At 40.4% G+C, this 22,225-nt stretch overlaps 1 protein-coding gene across 1 annotated transcript in view; it reads right to left on the reverse strand.

The window, feature by feature from the left end:
- CFTR (CF transmembrane conductance regulator) overlaps window positions 1-22,225 on the reverse strand; it is an 84,859-nt gene that overhangs the window by 1,864 nt on the left and 60,770 nt on the right. The window contains exons 22-26 of the mRNA XM_050323786.1: window positions 13,928-14,170; window positions 10,250-10,405; window positions 3,588-3,677; window positions 1,035-1,207; window positions 588-693 (exon numbers count right to left, since the gene is read on the reverse strand). Of these exons, the coding sequence (XP_050179743.1) occupies window positions 588-693; window positions 1,035-1,207; window positions 3,588-3,677; window positions 10,250-10,405; window positions 13,928-14,170 (768 nt within the window). The remainder of the gene's footprint in view (window positions 1-587; window positions 694-1,034; window positions 1,208-3,587; window positions 3,678-10,249; window positions 10,406-13,927; window positions 14,171-22,225) is intronic.

A 22,225-nucleotide genomic window follows, 5' to 3' on the forward strand; every position in this document is an offset into this window, starting at 1 on the left:
AAGGAACCTTATTTTTAAGAACAATTGCATTACTTGCCTTTTCTTTCCTTTACTAACCATTTTATATAACAAAAGAAATACCTCAGGACTTCAGTACTTTGTCCCCATGATTAAACATGAAAGGAATATTTACATGGCTTCTTGAAAGAGATCAGCAATTCTGATCATCACGTTTTCTTAGGAAACCTCTCTTCCCCAAGCAGCTCCCTATTGCTCAAGTGCAGCCATTTCTGCATTTACAATAGCAAAGCTCTGTGAGATGCTGAGACTTTTCTGGAGATCCTGAGCCAATTAAAAATAGAAGGCACCCGGATCAGCAGCTGGATAACCTACCCAACTTTCCTTCTGGTGACAGAGGGAATCCTGCTCCTCCAGAACATGACCCAGCCCATACCAACATAGGTGACTGTGAGAGCTCAGGTGAAAGAGCAAACAGGAGCCTGCTGCTCTTCTGCCAGTAGGAGATTGTGCAACTGCCCTGAATGACCCCCATCAAATAAAAAACATCGTAATTTCCGCTTGGTGCGTTTTGCATGTTCATCAAATGAAATGAAACAACAATAAATGAGCCTATGAGAGATGCTCACCAGAAATCGCTGGCACTCCAGCATCGCCTCCAGCCTGTGTTCGGAGAGTATCACCGTGCAGTTGGCAAACGCGTGCTTCAGGGTCTTCCTGATCACTTGGGAAGTTCTGAAAGGCAAACACTGGCATTCAGACTGCAATGTGCATGCCCATAACTGTACTGACCCTATGTAACAGTCTGGCTGCATGTTGCAAAGCTCACATGCACACACACCAGCACTCTGCAGTGCCTCAGCATGCTGCAGCTCTGCTCTCAAAGTACCTATTAGTCATAAAGTTAAGGTTGTAACCAGGCTTCCCTGATTGCCCATGTAGAATTACTAACATATATCACTGAAATCAGGCTTAGTAACAGACCAAACAAGTTACAAAAGCTCTCTTTAGATGGTGCTGCCTCACTGATTTCTTTATTTCTAGATCAGAAGACAGAACAAATGAACAGAACGTACACAGGGTCCAGGTGAGCACTTGGTTCATCAAGCAGCAAGATTTTAGCTTTGCTGAGAACTGACCGGGCAAGGCACATCAGTTGTTTGTGGCCATGACTGAGGACACAGCCTCCATCGACAAGAACAAAATCAAGCTTGCCTGGAAACTGCTCAATTACAGACTTCAGCCCAACCTGCCAGAAACAAAAAAAAGACAGGAAGAACTGGTGAGATATAGTCATGCTGCCTGTGGCAATGCACATCATTGGAAACATTAAGGAAAGCAATTTTTGAAAGGAAAACAGTCCTCTTTAGTCACTAGGAGGTTAAAAAGAAATTACCAAAATTCATATGCTACATTTCAGGAACAGAGAAAATAACCCCATTCACCCAGGCCACTGCCTCTACAACCCCGAAAATGTTTCCAAACACTCCTTCTGCTACCCCAAAGGTCTTGTGCACTTTGTTTATACTAATGGTATTGGGGGCTTCCCTCCGGCACTGGTAACAAAGTGTTTAGGGGGGTGCCCATGACAAGTGAAGCTGCTGCCTTTGGACTAGGAACCAGAATCCAGCCCAGGAGCTGTTTTCTGACTGTTTCTTCCAGTGCTCCTGTTTGCTCTCATTGGGAGATATACACCCCAAAGCAAAGATTTCCATCTTCCACAGATGGAACAAACTGTGTTCCTTGGCCTTATCAGCAGCATTTACAGAGACATTTCTGTAAAACATGAGAACTAAGAAACATATGTGAGTTGCACAGCTCCAAAAAAATTATAAAAATGCAATGCAGTCCCAGTAATTCATGAAGAGCCCCCTGGATTTTTTGGATTTTTTAAATATTACCAATCTGCAATTAATTTGCGTTCCAGGGAAAACAAAAAAATTGGAATCCCTAATTTGTGTTTCCATTTTACATTGAAACCACATTAAACTGTGGTTTGTGGGTATGTACTGAGTTTCTGAAGAGGTCATGCTTAAATCTGTAAGCAAATTAAAGCCAGTGCTATTTTCCTCGCTTCTCTTTTGAACACTTCATGTCCTTTAATGACATTTTGCATCTAATGGCTGGAAAAGGTGCTTTCTTCTTAAAACTGCACAGGGTCTCTCCATGTTCCCATAGGGTCTAGACAGCAAAGTGCAAGAGTAAAATTTAGCCTCACAAGTTGACACAAGTTTAAACAGATTCAAGTGCTGAAATATGGGGGCAATAAAAAATGAAACATCAGACAAGGTCTGCTCTCTGCAGTTGATTTGAGGAGCATAAAAAGTATAAAAAGCATAAAAAGCTGATGTTGATGTCAGCAGGATCCTCAGCAGATAACGTGAGTCAGGAATAAGCTGACAGTGCTGTGTTCCCAAAGTTACACTGACTCACTGCCACTAACAAGGCAGACTTCAAGAGCACAATCTTGGTAAACAATCCAATCACTCCTAGTAAAAAGCAATACAGCTCTTTTTCTTTTTTATTTGCTTTGCACTTTTGCCTGTGCAATGAAAACCTCAATGTTACATAGGGATTGGCCAAACTCCTTAATGATAAACACTTTTTTTTTTTCATGCCATTGTAAATGAGGTTTAGCTCTTTAAAATCCCAAGCTCAATTCACATGCACGCTGGAAACAATCCTCAAAAGCAGGAGAGCGTATCTTCTTTAAGAGAGAGGATGTTGATCCATTTTTTCCCCAGCCTCAGAGAAGCAGAGAAGCAGCACTGAGCACCCTGTTACCTCTGCTAGGACTGTAAGAAAAGCTGCTGTCACACCACCTAAACAAAAATGTCATGATGTTTTCATTTGACAGTAAATTACTCACAGAGAGCGTTTACTTTCCCTTTTTCCAAATGTAGGGAAGAAATTAGATAAACACAAGAGAGCAAGCAGAGTTAACCTCCTGGATGGGAAAGGAGGAAGCTTTCAGACTCACACTTGTAAGCATTTTCTGATACTTCAGACTTGCAATGAACAATGAAAATGGCAACAACTCATGGTTAAGTCTGTATTAATTAGGTCATCTGTATGCTGGAAAAGGGCATCTGCTTCCTATGCTGCAGCCTTTCCTTCCCATAATGCTCACCTGCCTTTTCCCTGGGCATTATGGACACCTCTGCAACCAATGAAGTACCATCAGAGCCAACAGGTGGCACCTGACAACTGCAATGCAGGGGGATCAGTGCAACGTGGAAACAGAATCTGACCCTTAAGCTTGGGGAATTTGAAAACAAAAATATTACTAAAATGTCAGCATAAAATTAGAAGAAAACCTTCAGGTTTGTGAAATCTAATATTTCATAATTCTTATTTTTCCATGACAGAGGAAGCTCCCATGACACAACCAATACATAAGCCTGAATGCCTTGCCAGAGAATGCTCCTCTCAGCTGGCTTCGCATTGGTGTGAGAACTGCAATAACTATAACTAATAATAAATATTTTTTATAGCACAGCATTATGTTTCCTCTGCACTTTTTTCATAAGACTCTACATAAATGTAAAATATGACAATCATTTGACCTACACTGCACCCTTCTGTAACCACATCACCAGAGGGAGACAAATAACACTAAACACTTTTACCTCCTCAGCAACTTTCCATATTTCTTCATCATTCCACTGCCCATAAGGATCCAAGTTCATCCGGAAAGTTCCAGAAAATATGAACACTTTCTACAAGAAAAAATACAGATACAAATATAGATATATGTAGATAGTTGAAACATAGTATAAAGCATTGGAAATTGTAAAGCATACAGAGAAAAGAATAACCTTCTGCAATTACCAAATAGAGCTTATTGCAGGTTTTCAATTTTTTTTAAACATTGTTCTAAAAGGAGTGATTTTGAAAATCCTTATATAATAAGGTTTTGGCAGCTGTCTTAAAAAAATCTCAGCCAAACTTGTCTGAAAACCAGTAAACCCCAAATTTCAGCAGTTTTCAAAATAAAGCATTTCCTGTATTTTCATTTTGAAATAAGCCTTTTAAAAATTAGTTTTGATGCTTCAGTATGTCAAACATATTCAAACATAAAAAACCCCTTGTTAAACCACAATTTTGTTTGGAGAGAAAAAAACTATTGGATATTTGTCAAAATTCAGGGACAGTGTCCTAAATTGTTTTTCATCAATGAATTTCCCTTTTTCTAATCAACTGTAGCCAATTATATATTTCAGCATCATCCCCTGACATTTATCATGTTCCAGTCCTATCTCAAAATAGGTTTTCTTTCCCTCACACTGTCAAGCCCCTGAGATGTGACAGAGCATGGCCTGGTTCAGGACTGTAGCAGCAACAGCTTGCTCTCCCTGCTCTGTCCCATGCCTGCCTTCCGCTGCCCAACATGAGGAGGACGTGCATTCCCTGGCATTGAGAACGCACCCTTCTTGCACAAAAGTTTAGTACTCTGTTCTGCTTTCCCCATCAGGACAAGCAGATTTAAGCGAACATCCCTTAGATACACGTTTTCTAGCTCAAAAAACAATAATTCAGACAAATTAAATATTTGTTTAATCTCTTTTTACATGGGGTAGGTGTGTCAGATTCTGATGGAAATGAGATTCTTCAAGGGACACTGAGGCTGTACATTTCTTAACAAGCCATTGTTTTCTATGCTGTAAGGTACACATTCTGTTTGTAGCAGGGAGAACTTGCTCTCAAAGAATTTAAGTGTCTTGTTGAGAAATATGACCATTTGCTTGCTCTTTCCTTGTACGCAACAAATACCAAGAGGAAAGATTTGAGACAATTATTTTCTTCTGTCTTTTTAAAGAAAATATTTATTTAGAGAAAACATATTGAGATACCAGTGATTCACAGTAGAATAAGTTCTTGGAGTCTTGGTAGTCAAATGCTACCAAAAGCAGTGAATATTCCTGTACCAGCAGGAAATAACTGAGAGAATACAATTAGCAAGTGCTTTCCCAGAGTTTGGCCTGTCTAACACAATTTCCATCTGACCTAACATGGGAATTTGGCACTCCTTCATCAGATTTTGAAGTGATTTAAACACACATTTATATTATTCATTTAATTATGATTAATTAAAAGTTTTAATGTTGCAGAGGAAAATAAATTACATTAATTAATTTGCTTGATTAAGATATGGACACCATTGCCAACTTATTTGGTGCAAGCGAGAATGAAGTGCCTGATTCAAGAGATCAGAGGAGAAAAGGAGTTGCACTGTGCTCCCTGCAGTCAGTGGGATGGGTTTAAGTGCAATGATACCTTCACTGCATGGCCAGCAACACACTGACTATACTGCAGCAGAGGCAGCAGCACACACAGCTAAAAATTATATCACTGAAGTAGTTTTTGTAGAGACAAGGTAGAAAGAGTAGACTCTTTCCTGTATAATGTTATTGTTAATAACAGTGAAAGCTTTGGTGAAGTACAGTGTAGTCCTTTTCCCATGTCCTGCACTGGTTAGGTGGCATGAGTGGAGCGACATATTTGCAGCAGGATTAGGTTCGTCCAAGTAGTGGGTGTGGTGGAAACAACAATGCTGTGGAAACAGTGTCAGACGTGGGTTTGTTCACACTGTGAGCGCAATATATTTAACTAATGGAACAGGTATTCTCATTTCTCAGTGGTAAAGAACAGTTAACTGAACAAACCAGTTTTAAAGAAGATAGGGCTGAATAACATTCCTGCTGAAGTGCAGGAGGTAGAGCAATAAAGGGTATGTACAACTTTCTTCAGAAGCTGCTATTTCTAATAACTGCTTTTGAGAAGCAGGGCACTAAAAGCAAGCTATTCCCAACAGTAGGGTTGGGTTTCTTTTTTTCCCCACAAGGTAAATATTTCATTGTCCTGAATTCTGGTACTTCTCTCTCCATTTCAACACCTCTTTCCTCGCAGCTAATTAGAAACCACATAGGGTTCACTTGAGTAAATACCACGTGAGTCACACAGGCAGTTTAGAGTCTACTTATAAAGGGAAGCAGAAATAAATCACTACATATTCTTAAAAACTGTAAGTCTAAAGTGAAAAAAAAAAAAAAACATCAGAAGTGAATCCCAAGGACTTATGTTGTTCATAAATACGGAAGAAGTAGAAATAAGGAGAGCATTGGAAGGGGGAATGGATGTTTGGGGAAACGGGAAGCAAATCTGCCAGGTCTTCTATATCACTTGTACAAATTCACACAGGATGATAATGGGTGTGATCATACAACAAATAGTTTCTTAGATCTGACATCCACTCATAAGCAAAACACTCTGGAACATAAGTACGGTCATGTTTATGTTCTGACCACCCCAAATGTTGTAACTCAATCCCTCTGAAGGGCATTAATCCCTACCAGCAGCTACTGCCATTGCCTGCCGGCAATAAGCCTCCTAAGCGATTTAAGTGTTGTGTAGAAAATCAAGATCCTGGAGTATCTGAGCAAAGGCATACAGCAGAGTTAAGGATTAGTTGACAAAAGGCTGCTATGGAGTGAGAGTATCCTGGCTGTGAGTAGCTGCTGCTGCTGCTGCAACCTGTGTGCAAGTCCTCAGAAAGACCCATGGACCCTTCTTCCCACATGCCCCAGGACTGGAAAATAAATGCAACATCATCTGGAACCAGACAGCAGCTCCAGGCACAGGGAAGTTACCAGTAATAACAGCATGACCTCCATGTAGCCTTCTGTGCTTTGTCTATATTATAGCAACAATATCAGCGTGAAACAAAATCAAGTTACTATGTGAATGCTGTAGTATTAGGTGAAGAGTTAGAGGTTTTGATTTCAATTAGTGTCCTTTAGGGACTTCACATTGACATTAAAATATTGACAGGTAAGAAGACTATGGGAGCAAACAAAACCTGAAAGTTTTTTGGGACCTGTTCTGTAAAGTTCTCCCTTGGAGATGCCAAAACATCAGCCTCTCATGAAGCTTACTGGTTAACATAAGTGCTGAGCTCCTGGCAACACTGAACCCATGATGCAGAAAGCAACCTATATACTGCCCAAAACGAGCCCATGGAGTTATTAACTACTGTCCTCACTTGCCCTGCGTATGGGTCTGATGCAGCAGATGCTCCCCAATACGGTGATGCTGACTCGTCCCTGCAGGAACCTCTGCGGGACCACCCTGGGGAGCAGCACTGCTCAGCAGCTGCACTGGGCACAAGTGTGCAGGCAAAACAGCCAACCTCTAAAAGTGAGCAGTCCTGAAGGGTATGAGAAACAGTGCTGGAGACAGACAGAATCAATGAACACAGTGTGATAGCTGCTGAAAAACTGGAACTTCAAATATAAAAGTTGTGAAATTTCACTTCTTCAGTAAAAGAACGGAGCGAAACTGATTTTATTTTTTTTTTTTTTTGTTAGCTGACAGTCCCACAAACTGCAGTAATCTTGTACTCCATGCTAAGCTTGATTTTAACTCTATATGGAGTCTTTACACATAGAAAACAGTGTGAGATCTCCTAGGATGCAGTGGAAGAATACTCAAGAAAACACCAGAAGTCATCCCCTTTCTTGGAGCTAGCAGCACTGCAAGGGCTCAGCTTTCTGATCGTTTATTCTAGCGGGAAATTGGCTGCAAGTCTCAAAGCCGAATTTCTGAAGACATTTTCTGAATCTGACTCTGTTAAATACTTCAGGATGCAATCTGCATGAGGACCTGTATACAAGAGAGCCTCAGTGTGTTGAAATCAAATGCATCTGGAAGTCCTCACCCTGGAAATGTAGTGGGCAAATGCCTGCAGAAGAATCATAAGAAAGGTCTGTCCAGAAAGAAGGGATGATGGGTGTGGAGGTATAGCCTGATGTTGCTGGTGCAGTAGTTCTGTAGGAGAATGACAGCCTGTAGGAGTGGTGCTGCAGGCAGGTTGTGCTTCAGGAGCACAGTAATGTGAGAAGGTACAGGAAGAAACTTCCTTGTGGGTGCTTCAGGAAACATGTTTTACCCCTTCACACCACTACAATGCACTGACAGCCAGATTTAAGATGATACTGAAGGAAACAGGGGTTTTGCCTTTGCTCCAGCTCAGTGAGATCCCTGACCACACTGCATGGACCAGACAGCAGTGTCTTAGAACACTCTGTGTGCTATGCAGCTGTGCAACAGTGAGGTTCCCACGGTGGAAAAGCACTTCTTTTCTACTAAATTGGGAAACTTAGGGTTAAGGAAGAGAAGGAGAGTGTTGGAAAGTTTTCAGGAGGAAAACTCCTGAAAGCTCAGGTAGAGCTCCATTCTCCTTTTGCTGGCGAAGCCTCTCCTGGAGACAGCGAATATCCAGGTGCTGCTGTAGGTGAGCCTCCCAGGAAAAGAAAGGTAAATTTTTTTTTTCCATTCTGAAGCTATAGGTGAATGGCTAAGAACAAAAGGCTCCATCTGTTCTCCTGGGAAAGGCAGGGTGGCATATGCAATTGCTCTTTCCTGCTGGGAAAGTGCTGCTGAAAACTTCATTTTGTTCTGAATGTGGGAACTTTTGAGGCATAATGTGCAGTTCTTTGGCAAGACTTTGGGACAAGAGCTGTGAGCTGAAGCATGCAAACAGGCTGGCAACTCTTGTGACCTTCCAGAGAATGGAGGGCTGGGATTATTTGGCACTGATCCATGTATCAGGGACTTGAGAACTGAATTAGATGTGTAATTTTAACAATGAACTAACCATGTACCTCACTAGCAGAAGGGCAATTTACACTGTTCATGTAAAAAAATGTCTCTTGTATTTTGCTGATGGTTGCAGAATGATAATTTCTATACCATTAGCAAGTCTATAGTGAGTACTCAGCTATGAGAATTATTCCTCATATTTTTCAGTGGGACAATGAGTCTACTTGTTATGAACCATTCAGTTTTCTTCTCAGTCCTTGCATTCCCAAGGACAGCTGGAAACTGAAAGCAAAAACCCTGTTGGGCAACCACATGCCAAAGAGAGAAAGGGCTGAAAGCAAAAGGATGACTATGGGAGAGTCATGGAAAGAATCCCCTTCCAATACAAAAAGTTATACTTGGCCATATAGGAAAATTTTGCAGTGGAGACATAGCTTGTACTCGTAAAAGCATTCTGCAAACGACACAGCCATGCTTTGGAGGACAGATCTGTAACATACCTGTCCTGCAAACTAAATAGATGCAGCTACACATGCAGTTCACTGCTTAGCTGCCTTGATCCGAAGGGGGGACTTTTTTCGTCCAAACAATCACACTGCAGAATTGAGCCAGCCATAATAAAGAAATAAAAGTTTAAAGAAACAGACAGATGTGAAAATGTTGAAGAGAGGACAGAAAGGGTGACAACAGGTCAGCTATCAAAGGCCAGCTTGCCAAGCAAGCCTCAGCTCAGCAGACAGCATGTGACTGGTGGACCTCAGGTAAGAAATGAATCCAACCAGTGGACTCACCAACGCCCTGTTGGGCTTGTTTTGTTGAAGGTGTAATGTGGCACTAAGGAAAGGGTCTGTTCTGGGAATATCAAAGTGCTAAAAAATTGCTGCCTTTGAGGAAATTTCAGACAATGATTGTGGAAATGCACAGAGAAGAGACAGTTGAGCCTTCTTTGCACTCCTATTTTAAATAAATGCCACTCGGGCTAATGTGGAATAACAATTCTGAAAGGAAAGCTATCACAACTCAGAATTGATCATTAAGTAGAAAAATTAAGCAGTTCATTTTTTCAGTTTTCATTCCTACCCTTACAGTGAGCAATCAACTTCTAGTGTTACTGTATGCAGACAATAACATTAATTTTTCCAATAGATAATCTAATAATTAGCTGTAACTAATACAAGATGCTGGTCCAGTTGCAGGGACATTGGCAAGGGACTCAGAAGCCCTGTGTTTAACTGTTTGCTATCAGCCTGTCAGGGAAAACAGGCAGTGTACAGTATCCAGATGTTAACCATAATATGTGATGTAGGGCTTCAGAAAACACTAGCTGAGGACATTTATTGTATTTTTTTCTTCAGGTGGCACTATCTTATTCTGAATCAACATGCAAACAGTGTCAGAGGGGCAGAGATAAGCGGGCTAGAAACACTTCTGTTTGAGTGTGCTGTACCTTCCCATTTCTAGAAAAGTTCTTGTGTGAGTGACATAAAAACCCTAAAAAGGCAAATCTGCTTGCTGTGAATCATCGCATCCATCCACCCATCCATCCATGTCATTCCCTTATTCACAAAATCTGTGTTCTGTTTGCTTCTCAGCATACAAATAACAAACTTCCATCCTGAAGGTAACTATGCACATACGGATATAGAACCAATGAAAACAAAGGCACAAAAATATACAATAATCTCATTACCTGAGGAATCACTCCAAATGCCTTTCTCCATTGCTGTACGCTCACCGTGCTCCAGGAAACTCCATCAATCTGGATATCCCCTTCTGTATCCAGCAGTCTTAAAAATGCAAAAAGTAAGGTGCTTTTTCCTGAGCCGGTTCTTCCTAAAAGGCCTACCTGCAATGCAAATTGTAAGAGCCAACATTTAATACTGTTCATATATTAATCACAGACTAAGGCAAAACACTTAGACATTTCATTGGTGAAGAGCAGTCCAAATGGATCTCAACGGGATAGCAAATGTCATTCATTTGGGAGTGATAAAATCCTATAGCAAGAGCTGAATCAAACATTGGGCCAGACTTCTTAGCTTTGTTAAAATTAACTAAGATGAAAATCTGCTATCTGATACCCTACCCTTAGCTGAAGATCAGAAATTTGCTTAGCATATTATCTTGTACTGATTAGTCCAGCTCTTTGTGCCTTTTCCCTTTGCTTTGCTATGAAGCCCTCTTCAGCAAAATCATATGCAGCAGACAAAAACTAAGTAGGGAGTGCACTTGAATCACCCTAGTAAGCTACTCCATTTTCATATAATTGAAAATAGAGGGCATAACTCTGATCATAACATGAATTTGTAGTGAGCAGCTTGGGCCTGAGGCAGTGATTACAGCACAAACCATGCCACTGGCCACTCCCAAGCAGCTGTGCAAGTCCTCAGCCTGCCCAGTTGATGCAGGCTTTCCTTATCTCTAGGATGGGAAGAAACATAATACATACAGTTTTCTTTAAAAAAGCTCCTTTTTCCTTGTTGGGTTGCACTGACCTATTACAGGAGCAAGCAATATCTGCAGTAACCACCAGCAAACACTGAGATGCTGCTGTTTCCAGCATCTGGGTTTACATGGCTAACGATGTCCTGCCTGAGTGTGGTCTGCTTTGTAGGGTGACCATATACATCCAAAGGCAAAGAAGGGGATTCTTCCTGGTGCCTGGCATCCCTTTGGTAACAGTACCTCAGGCATCCAAACCAGATGAGCAGCCTGTGCTTTGTTGCACCTACCCTACCTACTGATTGTGTAGACCTGTATTCCAGTCTACAAAAAGAGTATGAGGGAACTACAGTCCTGTTAGTCCAACCTCAGTTCCTGGAAAAATCATGAAGATTATACTGTGCACTACTGAAAGGCATTTAAAGAATAACGCCATTGGGCACAGTCAACAAGGTTCACAAAGAGAAAGGGCTGTTTAACTAATTCCATATTCTTCTGTGATGCAGTCACCCGCCTTGTGGATGAAAAGGAAGGTGGTGGATGTCGTCTTTTCTGGATTTTAGTAAGGCTTTTGATACTGTCCCTCACAGCATCCTTCTGCACAAGTTCTCCAGCTGTGGGATGAGTGGGTTCACAGTGCACTGGGTGAAGAACTGGCTGAAGGGTTGTAGTGAATGGGGCTACCTCTGGCTGGTGTCCAGTCACCAGTGGTATTCCTCAGGGCTCAATCCTAGGGCCAGCTCTGTTCCATATATTCATCAATGACTTGTATGCAGGAGACAAATGGACCATTAGCAAGTTTTCTGATGATACAAAACTGGAAATGCTGTTGACTCTCTTGAGGACATGAGGCCTTGAAGAGGGATCTAGATTGGAGCACTGGACAACGATTAATGATATTTAACAAGTCCAAATGTCAGATTCTGCATCTGGGATAGAGCAATGCCAGGCATAAATTGAGAGAGGAGGGTCTGGAGAGAGGATCTGGAGCTGACAACAGGATCAACAGCTGGCAGCCAAGAGGACAAACCCCCTCCTGGGGTTCATCAGACACAGCATCACCAGCTGGGCAAAAGGCCTGATTATCCTGCTCTATTTAGCATTGGAGCAGCCTCACCTGGAGTGCTGTGTGCAGTTCTGGGCTCCACAGTTTAGGAAGGATGTGAAGGTCTTTGAATGCATTCAGAGGAGGGCAACAAAGCTGGTGAAAGGGCTGGAAGGAATATCCTATGAGGGGTGGCCAGGGACTTGGACTTGTCTAGTCTGGAGAGGAGGCCAAGGTGCTGCTGATCTCTTTACCCTGGGATCCAGTGATAGGACAGGTGGGAATGGTTCAAAGCGGCATCAGGGGAGGATCAGACTGGACATAGAAAGCATTTATTTACTAAGAGGGTGGTCAAATGCTGGAACAGGCTTTCTAGAGAGGTGGTCAATGCCCTCAGCCTGTCAGTTTTTAAGAGGCATTTGGTCAATGCCCTTGATAATATGCTTTAACTTCTGGTCAGTCCTGAAGTGGTCAGGCAGCTGGACTAGATGACTGTTCTATTCTACCTCTCAGTACAACAGAGCTCTCTCCTTTCCTGTTTAGTTTACATGTGCTTCTCTACAGGCGAGAGAAAAATCCTCTCCAGTTTAAGGAGCATGCTCATATCTAAACCCAGGGTACATCACCCAATTTGAAACACAGCCCTTGAAAAAACGATCTTCGTTTTTACTGCTCTGCCCACTCTCTGTACAATATGAAAGTATCTTCCATCTTCCATACTCCATTGCTTCATGGGATTTTCCAGGAAGAAAATCCACCAGACTGCAGCAGCACCTGCATCTCCAAGTTCCAGGAATCACAGGTGTCTCTCTTTCAAGGCAGAGGGGCTTCAGAATGGTGCTGCAGGAAGTCAGTTCCGGGTTCAGAATTTTGTTGTCCTCAAACTTATTAGATGAAACATTCAGTTCAGGTAATCGAAGAGAGATCTACCAAACCTGGCAGAGACTGGCGATATCCAAATCAGGAGTGAAGATCTGCCCTGTGTCAAAGCCAGGGAGCTGTCACTGAACCTTTTTTCTCATCTATGTGGGACAGTTAAAATCTCCTATTCATCTGTATGGCTCCAGCTCAGGAAATCACATCAGCCTTTCTTCCCATCCCATCAAGGATGGTCTTTTAGCATGAACTTGAAGCTAAGTGTTAAACTTGTACCTAAATGCTGTCCTGAAACTAAAGCTCTTTCTTGAATCCAACCCCAAACGCACATGAAGATTAATTAGAGGTTTGTCAATCCTCTAAAGAACACAGCTGTTTACAGTCTGCAATATAATAATTCAGGGTGGCGTAGAGCCCTCATGGAATGGGCAGGACGGCACCTCCACCCTCCGGCTGCCGGAATCAGCAGTGCATTACTCTTGGCACAGCAGCCAGCATTCTTTCATGCCCTGCCCCACCTGGGTCAGGCTGTCCCCAGCACCTGAGCTCACCAGCAAGCTTCCCTCTCCCCAGGAGAAGGCGGACAATTTCTGGCACAGGAATACAATTTGGAGAACTGCTGCATACATGTTTTATCAGTATATTCTGCACCTTATGACCAGCAAACATCCCCACCGTGCTTCACTGAGCTGTAAATAGCCCCAAGACTTCTAGGATAACTGAGGCAGATTTTCCCTGCCTTCTCTTTTTGTTTGTAGTCAATTAGATGAGCTCTTCTTAAGAATAGACATAAGCCATTTCTGTTCTTCAGGTACTTTAAATGATATTTTGTTTTGCAAAAATGTCATTTACAAAATCTTACTGGACTCAAACTCCCCGTTAGTCATAATTTATAATATAATTTTTAGAGAGAGAGAGAGAGAGAGAGAGAGAGAAGGTTTATAATGACAATTCTATAGTTAAGCTAATAGAAGTCAGAACAAACACAACAAAGCAGTGTCTTACCCTCTGCCCTGAACTTATTGAGAAGGAAATGTTTTCTAACACAGCAGATCCTCCTTCACCATATTTGGCTGTAAGGTCTTTCACAGTCATCTGCCCCCCGGATGGCCAGTTCTTCTCTTCCTTCACATGCTTGTTTTCAATTACAAGGGCATCTGAAAACTGATTATTTTTCTGTGGTTTAACGCTTTTCGTCTCTTCTGTTGGCATGTCAATGAATTTAAATATTCGTCCAACAGACCGCATCTGCAAATTAAAACCAACAGTATTCTAACTGTAATTAACTGTCAACTATCAAAACAAGTGAAATAAAATTATTCCTAAATCCTAGCCAGAACAGTGAGTCTCATTTCTGTGTAAGCTATAATATGATATAATTTTCAAAGGTGGGATACTTCTTGTACAGAGGTCTAGATTTACAGAATCACAGATTATTCTGAGCTGGAAGGGACCCACAAGGATCACTGAGTCCAGCTCTTAAGTGAATGGTCCATAGAGGGACTTGACCACAACCTGGGCACTATTAGCATCACGCTCTAACCAGCTGAGCTGATCTCAGGGAATCCATTGTGCTTGTACTACTGGCATTGGTCCAACATATGATTCCTCTTGCTTACTTTTTAAATTGACACAACAACTCTTTCTACCTTTAAAAACATATCTTGAAAACTGGTGATAACCTCTAATAACCTGATAACCTGAGTAAAGAAAGTATAATCATAAAAGCAACCCTAGCATCTTAAACTCCTCCCCTTCCTGCTGTATGCAGTTGCCCAAAATCTGAAGTTCCTTGAATAATGACTGATATCCAAAGATCAGAAGACTGGGCAGAATTTTAAAGCTGCAAAGCAAAATCATCAAGAGGAAAAATCACCAGAGAGTAAGAGCTGAGTATTTATGAGAAATTGTCTATAGTTTAAAAAAACTTAGCAGGATGTTCCATGATAATTAACTTTTTATCAGTAATTATATATATTTGGTGAAATAATCAAGTCTTGTAGTTCATGAACTTCAAACTGCTAGTAGCAGTCTTGATGAATTTTCAAAGGAACATGGGACTATAAAGGGTCCTCTTGATCTTATTTTTAATAAATGGGTCAAGGATCAATTATTAAATAGTTAATTCATATCCTTCACTACAACTTCACTGCTCAGGTGGTCAAAAAATGTATTTTTTACTTCATGGGTGACTGTTGTTAAAACTTTATTAATTTTAAATTATAAAGAATACTTTTTCCTAGCTGCTTTCTCCATTCATTTATGGAGGGATACCTTAGATCCAGTCACATTTTGTTCCCCAGGGCTAAAGAAAATCCATGTTTAAGCCTCTTTTTTAACATATGTTCTCCTTCTTCAAACACCCCAGTTCAAATCAAGCTTTCCTGTCTGACCAGAATGAACGCAGCATTTTGGATGACATTTAACAAGGACATTGTACAAACGCATTGATACTTCCCTATCTATCTTAGGAATATCTCCATTAACACATCCTAGGATCATACACTCTTATGAGTGTATCCTATGACTAGGATCATAGTCACATCTTATAGTCACCCTTTGATTTAGGGGTGGTCAGCCAAGCTTTCCTCCACCTTAGACATTTCTAACTGAGGAGATCCTTCCTTACAACCGAGGTTATTCTTAGCAGTCCCTCTATTCAAGCCATTGAACTTTGCTTACTGATATCTATTTTACATTTGCCATTTGAGGTCACCTAATACCTTTCAGCTCCCAGGATCCTTCATGCCAACACTGCCTTTCAGCTTTGTGCCTTTGGCAGATTTCTTCAACACATTTTTCTTCTTTGTTGAGAGCATTAAAGATTAAAACTAGCTCAGTCACAAATCTAATCTTCGTTGAGTAGCCTCCCTACAGCTTAATACATACAGCTTAATGCCATTTCCTTTCAGTCCAACTCATTAACTAGTTTACAGTTCCTTCATTTAGGTAATTCCTGAAACAGAGCCACAGCCAATGCTTTCCTGGAGGCAAATGAGATTGACTACATTACTTTTGTCTAGAAAACAAAATCATCAAACACAGTTATCAGGTTAGTGTGATGTTACCAAACCTGAGAGACTCCACTCTATAAGTATCACATTTTTAATTAATTCTTAAAAATAGTTTCTAAAGAATGCTGCCATCAAACCAACAAACTGATGGTAGCATCAATGGTGGCATCAATGACTTCCCTTTCTCCTTCCCAACCAAAAAGTGACAAATGTTATTCTATCATGTGCCACCACCACTGACAGCTTGTTGGATTTATCTGAAGTGGCCATTACCAGATTTCTAGGCTCTCACCCAGGTCTTCCCGAATCGTAGGATGGGATGTCTGGGATGTCTGGTCCTACCTGGTCTGGGCAGCATTGCTGCAGTCTGGCTTCACATGTTTAACTGAAATGTCCAACAGCGGAACCCAAACACACCTAGCTGAAGACTCAGTTTTAGATGGACTGACTCACATGTGATGCACGTGTCTCTCCACAAACTGTACAGGAATTTTAAGGAGAACAGGATTCTAGCTGGTTTTGCATATAATTCCCACCTCAGTCTCATTTCTACCTTCTGCTCCACTATCAACTCCACAGTTTAGACACTGCCCATTTACTAAAAATTGAGACCAAGCATTTATCCAGATTTTGAGCCATTTGCAGGCCTAACTCAAATTTTGTCAAGTCTCTCTTCGCTATCTGGCTTTTGACCTCCAATACATAGCTTATTTAGGTTAACATTAAAAGCCATTCTGTAAAGGCTTTAATTTCTAATATACTTTCAGAGAATGTAATTCATGCTGGTAGTCCTAGAGTCTCCAAAATGTCCCTATTTTTCTCCTGTTCAGGAAATAAATTTCAGCTCCTTACTTGAAGAAGACATGACTTTCCCTTACATTCAGGTTCCTAACTGCCTTAATCCAACTAACTTAATTAACTAGATTTCTTGTTTTACAAAAACTTGTCCCCATAAACAACATTAGTTCTCTAATCAGTATTTAGAGTAAAATATCTCTAGTGCTATTGTGGAAAATTCCTTGTACATCTTTGTTCTGCGAAGTGCCTCTACTTGATGTATTACCATTCCTTTCTGCTCCTAGACCCAGACTGAAATATTGTTAGGTAGATTTTCTATGTGGGAGAAAATTTATACACAATGCAAGGAAATACTGGAATCACAGCTTAAATCTCAGTATCTTGAAATGCAGTTATGACAGAAGTTCTAAAAAGCATGCTAACACTCAAGCGTATGGATTATTATTTCCATGTCAACCATTGCACAAGATGGAAAGGTATGGTTAGCATCATGTTGATGTATCATCATGTTGATTATATATTTATAATCTCATTTTGGTGATACAAACAGGAAGACCTTGGATCGGACTGACAATTCCCTTGTCTGACTTTTCTGTGGTAAATCCCACAATGAGCACCATGCATTTATTTTAATTTGATGGTACATTTGTTTTCAGAAATCTTGTGTTCATAGACATCTAGCCACTTCAGAAATTTAAGGCCTTTCTTGGCTCCATCAAGAGCTGTGAATGTTTGTACAGGCAGAGATTTCCCATTATTTCCCAAGAGATCATACCACTACACACTAGCTAATATCTGCCATGGAGCCAGCTGGACAAAAAGTCTTCCCATACAACAGAAAATTTATGCCTATGTTCCAGCTTCCCTGAAAGATTTATCAGTCACATATGCAGATAGTTTAGATCATTCAATATTTTTAAATCAATTCAGAAGGATGCTTTCCTTGTTCTATAATTTGAATTATGACTAAGATCTGGGCAGAATGCAGCATAAATGTCAGTAACATTTTACAAAAATATCTATTCTTCCTTTCAAAGGCAAAAATCTTCTGTCATTCACAATGACAGGTATAGTGTAGGTGACAGCAACTTTCTTATCCATTATTCCTATCAGCAATGTGCCTGTTACATTCACGTTCTTTAACTAATGCTTTTGAATAAAGGAGTATATTTACTACCTCCATCTAAAAATATCTAAAACATAGTACACTATTTTTAGCCTTGCCTAATTGTATTTTACTGAGATTTTAGTAACACTGAAAATTCTTTAATTTATTTTCTCATTAATATCACTTAAACTCTTCTTAACATTGAAGAATTCATAATATAATTATGTAATGTATATTTCCAGAAGGTGGAAGAAGTAGTTCTTCTACAAGTAATCTAATACAATTAATTTAATCAGGCTCTATGTTCTCTCATGCTAACAAGAGAGCAGTCACCTTATCCAGACCACACACACAGTTTTCAATGGCCATGTTGCAAGACATCACCTCCTCACAAATATGCTGCCTGAAAAGTGCAGTGTACAACCAAGAGATCCTATGAGAGGTTGGTCCAGTGGCTCATGTTGTAAAAAAACCCTGTGCGTTACGTCACTGCAAAAACTGGCTCTGCAGGCAGACCATATGGTTTTACTGAGTTTTCACATCTTCTGCTGTTACATTTTGGGTACACTTATAGGACATATCCTTCTCTTTGAACCTTGACAAATGAAATATTTAGTTCATGTCAAATTTGTACTGATTTTTTTTCTCTTTTTCACACTGCTGTGCAGGCAGGCAGAAAAGAATATGTTCTAACAAATTTTTCTTGGTTCTGTTCTCTTCCAGATGACCAACGCCTCAGCTTGAGAACTGTCATTCTGATGCAGATTTTGCAGTCAAGTATTTAGTCTACTTAAATTTTGGAAATTAACAGTGTTCTCAGGTTTTCTGCCAAAAGAAGTAAAAGGCACATTAAGATCATGTCCTAGGTTAAAAAAAAATAAATGATTGAACACATTAAAGGAGAAATAGTATGGAAAAACAAAAGCATGAGAAAAAGCTGTAAAAGCACCATTATTTTTCACAGTTGTACTTTTTTTTATTTGATCCTCTTCTCCACTATGTATTACTTTAATTCTTCAACATCCCTGATGTACAGGGTGGGGCACCATGAGGTTTAACAAGTTTGGTTTTAATATCTCTTTGAGGGATTCTTTTTATATCTCCTTATGTAAGTAATCTTGGCAACAGTAAAAGCATGGCATTTTCTCTTTCCTTGATAAAAGGAACTGTCCTTCACAGTTAAAGCACTGCTACTGCGGTATATATATCCGTGAAGGAGGAGGTTATAAAGCATTAAAATAGTTGCCTGGGACTGGCTAATGCTTATCTGTGAAAGCAGCACTTACTGAAAAACTTATTTGCTATTTCCTCATGAAGGAAAAAAAACAATAAAATACTACAGGACTGCCTAGAGGGGATAAGAAGAAGACTGAAAACCAACTAAAGGGATATTAGCAGAAATTATCAATGTGAAACAATAAATTTAGCCCAACTGGTAGCTTTAAATGAAGCAATGGATAGCTGTCAGAGCAACCACATATGTTTGGGGATTTAAAAAAAAAAAAAAAAAAAAGCTGAGCAGATAAAGCACCAGGGCTGTAGACTGTAGAGAACAAAATGCCAAAACCCATTAAACCGTTATGGGGTATGAAGAGACAATAGGATTTTTCAGTTAAAGCCAAATCTGTTCAACAGAAATTGCTTCAAAGACAATATCTATGCATGTAAAAATAAAAACCAACCCTAGGAACTCAGATTTCTTCAATATGCATGCCAGTGTCACAGTAAACTCAAATGGAGATTGTGTGGAATAAAGTCAAATTTGCCACCTACCCCTCTGGCCAGTAATTCTTCTCTTCCATGTGATCCTGCTTCCCTATTCTCCTGTCTTCCTGTCCTTCTGTTTCCATTTATTTCACTGATGTCCTGTACCTTGAAGATCTTGCAAAACAACTCAGTAGGAGCTTAATATTATGCACTAAGTTCAGCAGCTACTCCTTTGGGCATGGCTTTCAACCATGCAGCAAACATGCAGAAAACTCCCGCTTATCTGACAACCAAAGACTGCTACCTACAAATGTGCTATTCACTCAGGTATGCTTGTCTGCAGCCTTGTAAGCACAGATGTCACAGCTGCTCAAGGAAGGGCAAGAGTGATGTCATCTAGAGTGGTACATGCATGTCTGTAACTGGAGACACATGGAGATGTGTCAGTTTTAGTCAATGTGGTCTTGTGGTGAGCTTCCAAGTGCTCTTCGAGAGAAAAATAAGAGTATAACCAAACAGACTATTAAGTCAGGCAAACCTTTGCAGTACATCTTTAACCAAATAATTATACAATACTTTAAAGAGGGAAGTGCTAAATGCAGAGACTACAGAGTAGGAAATAATACATGTGCATCACCCAGTGAAGCAGTTTTATTGTCTTGACACCATTAAGCTATTCTTATCTGCTTGTGCACAGGAGCAGCTTCTGAATGTCAGGAAAACCATACTACCAGCAACATCTATTTGTCATCTGGTATACTGTAAAATTCATGTAATGGGGGTGGGTAGTTACCTGCTGCTAAAAGGTGTCCAGGGGATTTACTTATAAACTGATGTACCCTAGAAGGCTTTCATTAATATAATACAACCAGTGCTCCAGTGCAGTGGTTTGTATTAATATAGAGCAAAGTACTCAGAAATGTCTAGAGCAACTTGAGATTTTCTTTTCAGGGGAAAGGGAGTTACTTCCTTATTGCTACTAATAGATTACATTTTAATATCACTCTATTTTTAAAAAGGAGAAGTTCTTCTTTATCAAAACACTAGTGTGTCCAGCACCCTTTGAATTCTACAGTAAGACTTCCTGTTGCTCTTGTGAAACACTTTCAGTTTGTATTAAGCCATGTAATATGTGCACATGATTTGTATACAAATTGTTACGCTTAGGGTGACCACATTATGCCTTACAGGGCTAAGATGGAGTTTACAAACAAGAGCTGAGTGAACACTGTTGTCACTGTTGTATTTTTGGGTGGCTGACCTACTAGACAGCAATTCTTCAGAGAAAGACCTAGGAGTCTTGGTGGTGACAAGTTGACTATGAGCCGGCAGTGCCCTTGTGGCCAGAGGGGCCAGTGGTATCCTGGGGTGCATCGGGAGGAGTGTGGCCAGCAGGCCGAGGGAGGTGATCCCGCCCCTCTACTCGGCCCCAGTGAGGCCACATCTGGAGTGCTGTGCCCAGTTCTGGGCTCCTCAGTACAAAAAAGACAAGGAGCTACTGGAGCAGGTGCAGCAGAGGCCACAAAGGTGATTAAGGGTCTGGAGCATCTCCTGTCAGGAGAGACTCTGGGAACTGGGCTTATTTAGTCTGGAGAAGAGAAGACTGAGAGGGGATCTCATTAATGCATATAAATATCTGAATGATAGGTGCCAAGAGGATGATGCCAGACTCTTTTCAGTGGAGCCCAGTGACAGGACAAGGAGCAAAAACTAAAACACAAGAAGTTCCATCTCAACATGAGGAAGAACTTCTTTCTTATGTTGAGGGTTGCAGAGCACTGAACAGGCTGCCCAGGGAGGTCGTGCAGTCTCCCTCTCTGGAGACATTCAAAGCCCACCTGGATGTGTTCCTGTGTAACCTGCTCTAGGTGACCCTGCCTTAGCAGGAGGTTGGACTAGATGATCTCCAGAGATCCCTTCCAACTCTAACAATTCTGTGATTTACCAACAGCACATTCTACTTCATTATCAGTCACGTAACTGCTGTTCGGCACATCTGGTAGTTATAGCAATAAAGCCCTTTCACAAAGCACTTGGTCTTCAAGACAGGCTCTTCTGAAAAACAAAGGAAGAGCCAGCATAAAACATTTGAAAAAAAAGGTGTCCCTAAATGGCCATCAGCCTTCTGGACTATCAGCAGTCACATGTGTAAACAAGAGATGTTGTAAGTGGTTAATTCCCAGTTTGAGGGCTCTTAAGGATTTCCTTCAGGATGAGTCTGGTTGAATTACTTATTTTAAAAAAAAATATATATGTTGGACTGCAAGTATTGCTTCAGTGACAATATCTGCCCCAATTACATATTTTTAATATTACTACTCATTTAAACTAATCAGGATTTAATGGTCTTTAAGATCTGCAGTATTTGTTTGTTTGTTTGTTTTCCAATACTGAAATGGTTGGCTCAAGAAGCTAAGTTAGGGTTCATAGAAGGCATGACTGGATGTGGAAGATTTCTTTTCTCAGAAAGTTTTTTACTGGTTTATTAAGACTACTGTATTTTGTTACATGACTTCTGCCTAAAATAAATCCTAAAATGACTGAAGTGTAATGAGATAAGTAACTATTACATTTTAACATAACAGCTAAAATTTTCATATATTTAAACATATGATAAAAATTGTAAGAACTCATATTCTTTTATAAGTTTACTGTCTGCTTCTCATATCTCCACAA

The sequence above is a fragment of the Myiozetetes cayanensis genome, unplaced genomic scaffold (genome assembly GCF_022539395.1).
Source record: "Myiozetetes cayanensis isolate MyiCay16 unplaced genomic scaffold, myiCay2020 scf3, whole genome shotgun sequence".
Classification (NCBI taxonomy): Eukaryota; Metazoa; Chordata; class Aves; order Passeriformes; family Tyrannidae; genus Myiozetetes; species Myiozetetes cayanensis.